Source organism: Penaeus monodon, chromosome 26 (genome assembly GCF_015228065.2).
Source record: "Penaeus monodon isolate SGIC_2016 chromosome 26, NSTDA_Pmon_1, whole genome shotgun sequence".
Classification (NCBI taxonomy): domain Eukaryota; kingdom Metazoa; phylum Arthropoda; class Malacostraca; order Decapoda; family Penaeidae; genus Penaeus; species Penaeus monodon.
In genome coordinates, this window is record NC_051411.1 from 21,612,489 (window position 1) to 21,621,374 (window position 8,886).

General features: G+C 40.9%; 1 protein-coding gene across 1 annotated transcript; it reads right to left on the reverse strand.

Moving 5' to 3' along the window:
* Positions 1–2,062: 2,062 nt before the first annotated feature.
* LOC119589612 lies at positions 2,063–3,618 on the reverse strand. The gene is made up of 5 exons (XM_037938209.1): positions 3,550–3,618; positions 3,117–3,350; positions 2,795–2,990; positions 2,589–2,734; positions 2,063–2,164 (listed from the first exon to the last, which is right to left on the reverse strand). The coding sequence occupies exons 1-5, from the start codon at positions 3,616–3,618 to the stop codon at positions 2,063–2,065; spliced, it is 747 nt and encodes a 248-aa protein (XP_037794137.1).
* Positions 3,619–8,886: the final 5,268 nt, after the last annotated feature.

An 8,886-nucleotide genomic window follows, 5' to 3' on the forward strand; every position in this document is an offset into this window, starting at 1 on the left:
AAAAGTAACACTATATACGAAAAAAACTTGCTTACAGGACTGTGATCAACGCGCAACAGAGAAAGCAACACCGACAACAGACTACGACAACATCAAAGAATTTGTGCTGTACATGTACAATAAAGATAATCTAATCAGTTAGTGGCGATTGGTGGAGGTCCACGTTACAAACATCCTAGCATACACTTTAACTGATGATTCTACCACTGTACAACACCTGATTCTACCACTATACACTCCTGCTTCTACCACTGTTACAACACCTGATTCTACCACTGTTACATCACCTGCTTCTACCACTGTTACAACTCCTGCTTCTACCACTGTTACAACTCCTGCTTCTACCACTGTTACAACTCCTGCTTCTACCACTGTTACAACTCCTGATTCTACCACTGTTACAACTCCTGATTCTACCACTACTACTACTCCTGCTTCTACCACTGTTACAACTCCTGCTTCTACCACTACTACTACTCCTGCTTCTACCATTGTTACAACACCTGATTCTACCACTGTTACAACTCCTGCTTCTACCACTGTTACAACTCCTGATTCTACCACTGTTACAACACCTGCTTCTACCACTGTTACAACTCCTGATTCTACCACTGTTACAACTCCTGCTTCTACCACTGTTACATACTCCTGCTTCTACCACTGTTACAACTCCTGATTCTACCACTGTTACAACTCCTGATTCTACCACTGTTACAACTCCTGCTTCTACCACTGTTACATCACCTGCTTCTACCACTGTTACAACTCCTGCTTCTACCACTGTTACTACTCCTAATTCTACCACTGGTACTACTCCTGATTCTACAAGTACACTCTGATTTCCCACTGTACACTCCTGCTTCTACACTGTACACTGATTCTACCACGTACACTGCTTCTACCACTGTTACAACTCCTGATTCTACCACTGTTACTACTCCTGATTCTACCACTGTTACTACTCCTGCTTCTACCACTGTTACTACTCCTGATTCTACCACTGTTACAACTCCTCTTCTATCAGAACTCGTTACTAACACTCCTGTTCTACCACTGTACAACTCCTGCATTCACCACTGTTACAACTCCTGATTCTACCACTGTTACAACTCCTGCTTCTACCACTGTTACAACTCCTGATTCTACCACTGTTACAACTCCTGCTTCTACCACTGTTACAACTCCTGATTCTACCACTGTTACAACTCCTGCTTCTACCACTGTTACAACTCCTGCTTCTACCACTGTTACAACTCCTGCTTCTACTACTGTTACTACTCCTGCTTCTACCACTGTTACAACTCCTGATTCTACCACTGTTACAACTCCTGATTCTACCACTGTTTCAACTCCTGATTCTACCACTGTTACAACTCCTGATTCTACCACTGTTACTACTCCTGATTCTACCACTATTACAACTCCTGATTCTACCACTGTTACAACTCCTATTCTACCACTGTTACAACACCTGATTCTACCACTGTTACAACTCCTGCTTCTACCACTGTTACAACACCTGATTCTACCACTGTTACTACTCCTGCTTCTACCACTGTTACAACTCCTAATTCTACCACTGTTACTACTCCTGATTCTACCACTGTTACAACTCCTGCTTCTATCACTGTTACTACTCCTGATTCTACCACTGTTACATCACCTGCTTCTACCACTGTTACAACTCCTGCTTCTATCACTGTTACTACTCCTGATTCTACCACTGTTACACTCCCTGCTTCTACCACTGTTACAACTCCTGATTCTACCACTGTTACTACTCCTGATTCTACCACTGTTACATCACCTGCTTCTACCACTGTTACTACTCCTGTTCTACCACTGTTACAACTCCTGCTTCTACTACTGTTACAACTCCTGCTTCTACCACTGTCACAACTCCTGCTTCTGCGACTGTTACTACTCCTGCTTCTACTACTGTTACTACTCCTGCTTCTACCACTGTTACTACTCCTGCTTCTACCACTGTTACAACTCCTGCTTCTACCTGTACACTCCGTTTACCACTACTCCCTGCTTCTACCACTGTTACAACCCTGTTCTACACTGTTACAACTCCTGATTCTACCACTGTTACAACTCCTGCTTCTACTACTGTTAACAACTCCTGACTTCTACCACTGTTACTACTCCTGATTCTACACTGTTACACTCCTGTTCTACCACTGTTACTACTCCTGATTCTACCACTGTTACAACCTATTCTACCACTGTTACAACTCCTGCTTCTACCACTGTTACAACTCCTGCTTCTATCACTGTTACTACTCCTGATTCTACCACTGTTACATCACCTGCTTCTACCACTGTTACAACTCCTGCTTCTACCACTGTTACAACTCCTGATTCTACCACTGTTACTACTCCTGATTCTACCACTGTTACATTCCTGCTTCTACCACTGTTACAACTCCTGCTTCTACCACTGTTACAACTCCTGATTCTACCACTGTTACAACACCTGATTCTACCACTGTTACAACTCCTGCTTCTACCACTGTTACAACTCCTGCTTCTACCACTGTTACTACTCCTGCTTCTACTACTGTTACTACTCCTGCTTCTACCACTGTTACAACTCCTAATTCTAACACTGTTACAACTCCTGATAATACCACTGTTACAACTCCTGATTCTACCACTGTTACAACACCTGATTCAACCACTGTTACAACACCTGATTCTACCACTGTTACAGCTCCTGATTCTACCACTGTTACAACTCCTGATTCTACCACTGTTACAACTCCTGCTTCTACCACTGTTACAACACCTGATTCTACCACTGTCACAACTCCTGCTTCTACTACTGTTACTACTCCTGATTTTACCACTGTTACAACGCCTGATTCTACCACTGTCACAACTCCTAATTCTACCACTGTTACATCACCTGATTCTACCACTGTTACATCACCTGCCTCTACCACTGTTACATCACCTGATTCTACCACTGTTACAACTCCTGCCTCTACCACTGTTACTACTTCTGCTTCTACCACTGTTACAACTCCTGCCTCTACCACTGTTACTACTTCTGCTTCTACCACTGTTACAACTCCGGATTCTACCACTGTTACAACTCCTAATTCTACCACTGTTACAACTCCTAATTCTACCACTGTTACTACTCCTGATTCTACCACTGCTACAACTACTGTTTCTACCATTGTTACTACTCCTGCCTCTACCACTGTTACAACTCCTGATTCTACCAATACTACTATTCCTGCTTCTACCGCTGTTACTACTTCTGCTTTTATTACTACTACTTCTGCTTCTACCACCACTACTACTACGACTTTTATCTCTCCGCTTACCACTACGATCTGCTTGTTTTATGTATAAGAAGGATTCTGTTTTCAAGGACTGCCCAGTAAATAACATCTGTGGAATCAGTAGTCATTCTATTTCCGCAGGACCTGGATGTTTGGCGTTTCCGTTTCGGCTTCCTTTTTTTCCTCCTCACGAGTGAATGGGAGCCCCTTTGTCTCTCCATATTTGGCCCCTAAGCCGCTCCTACCTTACAGGAGTATTCCGGGCTTCTATTTCGCAGATGACATGCTCCACGTTGATGAACCTTTGCACATACAACATAAGGACAATGAATTGAATCCGACTTACTAACATTACTTGAGGAACCCTCTTTAAATGGAATATTGTAGGATTCTGTGAAATTAGAAGACTAGGCGAAGAACAAAAGATACTAAATGGTGGACATGTGCCCTATTGGAGAGGTAGACCTCAAGGTAGCAAGCAGGAATTAGGGGTAGGTTTCTTAGTTCACAAACGTTTAGAAAAGAATATCGTGGAATTCTATAGTATAAGCGAAAGAGTGGCTTCAGTAACAACAAAACGAAACAATAGGTACAACTTAAAGATTATTCAAGTCTATGCTCCAACCTGCAGCCACTATGATGAAGAAATAGAGAGCTTCTATGAAGATGTTCATTTAGCCAGCGAGAGAGTAAAAACCCATTTCACAATAATTATGGGACATTTTAATGCTAAAATAGGTAAAAAGACAGAAGGAGAAACCGTAGTAGGAAATCACGGAATAGGTACTATGAATGAGAGGGGACTAATGCTAATCAACTTTGCGGAGGCTCGATCACTCAAAACCATGAATACATTCTTCGAAAAAAGACTAGAGCGGAAGTGGACATGAAGGTCGCCATCTGACATAAAAAACGAAATTGATATAGTAAAAATGTGGAAGTCATTAATATAGTAAATGTTGGCAGCGACCATAGAATGGTCAGAAGCCAACTTAAATTACACCTCAGAAGGGAGAGGAACAAACTCATAAGAAAACCGCAGCCAAATTTAGGTAATTTGAAGACCAGAATTTAACCTTAACATCCAAAACAGATATTCACTTCTCAGCGACGAAAATCTCAAATGACCAAATCAACAAACAGTTCAATGACATAATAAAGGAAGCTGCACTAGAAGTAGGCGGTAAGAACGTCAAGCAAAGCTCCAGCAAGTTCTGGGTAGAAACTAAAGAGCTTATGCAAAAACATAGGGTCATGAAAGTATCGTCAAACAGGGACAAAATAGAATTAGCCGAAAAACAAAAACTATAAATAGAAAGAAGAGGGAAGATGTACGGAAATTCACTACACAAATAATAAATGAAACATTGATCTCAGGTACCAGCATGAAAACAGATAAAAGGAGACTCGGAATAAGGAAAAATCAATTGCGTGCAATAAAGAAACCAGATGGAAAAATGACATATAATAAGAATGAATTCATAAGAGTAGTGGAAGACTTTTACAGGGATCTATACAACTGAAATGAACAGCCACGGATAGAAGCGAATGTGGTAACTAGAGACGTACCTAGCATCACAACAGAAAAAATAAAAAGAGCGCTTAAAGGCATGAAGAGAGGGAAAACACCAGGGGAAGACGGAATGAGTATAGACCTTATAATAGATGCAGGAGAAATTGCAACAGTAAAACTAGCCAGTCTTTTTAACAAATGCCTTATCAACAGGAAAACTCTGAAAGCCTGGAAAAATGCAACATTTATTTTGATACATAAAAAAGGGGACAGCAAGGATTTTAAAAACTACCAACCAATAAGCTTCCTTTCAGTTACTTACAAACTATTCACAAAAGTCATCACAACTCGCATCTCTGACCGTCTGGATTCTAACCAGCCTAGAGCCTAGAGAACAAGCAGGCTTTCGCAGTGGATTCTCAACAAAAAGACCACGTCCACGCGCTCACCCAAATAAGGGAAAAAATCAACGGATATAGGAAACCCTTGTGTATGGCATTCATCTATTACGAAAAGGCATTTGACTTTGTATAAATACCAGCAGTACTAGAAGATATCCGAAGACAGGGAATAGAGGAGTTATACTGTAAAATATTGTAAGATATGTACGGAGATGGGACAGCAACCATCAGGCTTCAACCGGGAACCGACAAAATACCCATTAAAAAGGTGTTAGACAGGACGAAACCATCTCACCAAAGCTGTTTGCAGTTTGTCTTGAGGAAATAATAAAAAAGCTGGAATGGAACGGAAAGCGCATCAAAATTGGAGACAAATATCTAAATAATCTAAGATTTGCAGATGATATTGTTCTCTTCAGTGAATCTGTAAATGAAATGCAGCAACTAATAAACGATCTGCATAGAGAAAGTCTGACTTAGGATGAACAAGAAAAAGACTAAGAACATGTTCAGCAGTAGAGTTCAGTTCGAACAGAAACATGTACAAGGCAAAGCGCAAGAGGTAGTGGACAAGTATATATACCTTGGGGAAACACATCTAGCGAAGAAGAAATTAAGCGACGCATTAGTCCAGGCTGGAGCGCCTTCGGCAGACACAGTAGCATACTAAGAGGTTTCTTGCCATTGTGTGTGTGTGTGTGTGTGTGTGTTTGTGTGTGTGTGTGTGCGCGCGCGCGTGCGTACGTCTGTTTGTGTGTAAGTGTAAAGACGAAAAGCTTATCTTCGACATTTCAACCCTTTTCACAATACTTACCTTCGAGATTTCCTAATCACCGCCAGAGGCCTGAAATCTGCCTACAGTGTTCAATGCATTACAGGCGCTGTCGCGAAACCGCGCTCGGCGGAAAAGAAAATTAGCGACGTCAAAGTTCGCAACCAAGAATGGATTCCTTTGGTTTTGTTACGTTATTTGGATACTGGTTTCACTACGAGGGTTCCGAGGATTCAGTGTCCTTCGGACTGGTAGGAGGCTGTTTGTACCTTGCGGGCAAAAACGGGTGTTCAGAGGTTCGCAGCCTAAGAATTTAAATCGTCGAGATTAAATATGTAAAAACGAGTGGTTATAAATTTACGAAGATCATGGTAGGTTTACTTAAAAAAGAAGAAGAAAAAAGCAATTCGCAGCTAGTTTCCATTTTGTGATCGAGTCATCATCCTAAGGCAGGTTTTACCTTTCGTGTAAAAATATATCCGAGTTGAGCCGGAAGTGAGACACATATGGCCAGACGGAAAATGAAGTGTCGAGAAAAGAAAATGCGTTGGGAGGAAGGGGCAACAAACGGGGAAGAGGAAGGAGACACTTAATCTCAATATTTTGGTAATAATGAAGAAATTTTTATGCCATTACTTTAGTTGCCGTTTCAAATATGGGTTTCAGTAAATACTGATAATTATCTGGAATCATTTGGTTAAAATCATTAATAACCCGATTCTTACAGGATCGGCGCTGGGATATGTAATGCCTGAATTAGCATTTCGGAAGAGAACATCTGGGGCAGCCGATGACCGAATGCGCCTGAAGAAGACCGATGAAGGGCAGCGCTGCGCACTTCGCTTCGTGGGGTGCGCAGCGCGTCCAGGAGGAGGCCAGACGCTCCAGCCTTCCGCTCGCCAACTGCGGAGGCTTCTAAATGAAGTGGGCCGAGGCCCCATAAACGGCAGGCTGTCTCTCCTCGTTAAATATATCTTGGCGCAATTTTGTATATTATGTCTCTATAAAGACAGTTGGGCTAAGTACGGTGCGGGTATGCACTCGAAGAGCGTCGCGGTATATGCCATGACTTCGTGAAGTTTTATACTTTAATCCTTAAAAGTTCTATATTCATATTCATTTTATTTATCTATTTATTTTCGAATCTAAGTCCTACAAATCTCTGATATAGCAAGGGTTTAATGGTTATCAACATGTGCCCTCATATGCACTCGGTAGACGACACAGCGACTCCTCGGCAAGAATTTTTTTCTATTTCCTTCCGAGAGGCAACTGACCTATCTATCTAGTATACATAACGACCAAAAAGAGCCTTGGTATGATTTAGCAAATTCTAACAGCCGTATTACTGACGGGTGATTTTGCCAAACAATTTAAAGAGAATAATTGATAATTTCCTCCCGCCTCTCACTTGTACATGTCAAATTTTTTTTTTTTTTTAGTGTTTACATACTCACTTTTGAATAATGGGATGCTTAATACTATTCTCACAGTTAACGCCTATTGCTGGCTTCCATACTAAATGAAACTATACAGTTTGTATGTGCACACAAAGTCATTTCCTTTGTATTGTTACTTAGGTTGATTAGATGAAATGATATAATGAGTACGAATCATATGCTCACATTTTTCTTAAACGTTCTCACGTTGATCTCTCCTTTACAATGTCTCTCAACTCTGACCGTTTTCTTTGCATAACAGCCCGAAGACGATCATTGCTGAGGCCTGCCTGGCACCATAAAGCGTTGCCTCCTCTACTCTGAGCCAATCAAACCGGACTTTGTTTAACCACAGAACATTTTTTCAGCTAGACCCACCAAGATATGTAATTAGTGATACGTACAGTGATGAAATAAATATAAATACACATCAAACTGGACCTGACTTTGTTCAGATCCATCAATGTTTCGTCTGACTTACACCTTTACTTTTATGTCATATGCCAGTAGATACGACTGAGTGATGTAGGAGGAGGCATTACTCAGTACCAGTGCTCTCTGTATCGCACGAATAGTCATTTAGTTCATCTTCACATCATGATTAATATTTAGCTAAAGATTGATCAACAACTTTTTTTTTTCTTTTTAAGCAACTTTGATATATTCGATAGAAGATTTTGCGTCTTGGGAAAATCGTGAAATTAAAAAAAGACAACATAACTAGATCAGTTAGCCGGACCCAAGCAGTTGAGACTGAGGCAAATGTAACATGACATCTTCAAACACTCGCTACTGTAGTCATGAACTTCAACTGCTTCGCGTGTTTTAATTGCCTTATTAACGCCTCTCTGTAAATGATTTTTTTCCAAAATTGATTCGAAGATGATTACATAAGAACAAGAAATCGAGCTTGACAGTTGTAGCTAATATGGATCGAAGTTTGGGCTGAGCTTACAGGAAAGACTAACTTAAATTTCTATTTTGCTAGAATGAACTACACCAAAAGCCCACCACAATAATTTGTACATGAATCTGTACTGTGAACTATATACTTCCTCTACGACAAAACGCTAACGATTCAATGAACTTAATAGTGAGTTCGGCTACCTTGAGACAGGCGCGGAAATCAAAAACAAACTAATAACTATTCAAACAACCTCTGCACAAGTTTCTTTACACACACTTCTAAAGTTGTACACTGCTTGGTTTGTCATTGAACCAATACTTTCTTTTCCATAGCATGAGGCACCCTTCAAATACCAGCTCATACGTGTGGAAACGGTAACTACAGCCACAATTGTTCTTGGATTATTTTACCAGTCTTGGCCAACATATGGAACCTGCCTCCTATTTCAGGGAAAATATCAACTTTTGTGTGAATATGATTTTAATATAAACTTAATAAGCAACGATTCAAACGGCCAAGAAACTGAATCCCCGCGCGTGGGCCTCCCAGCCGCGT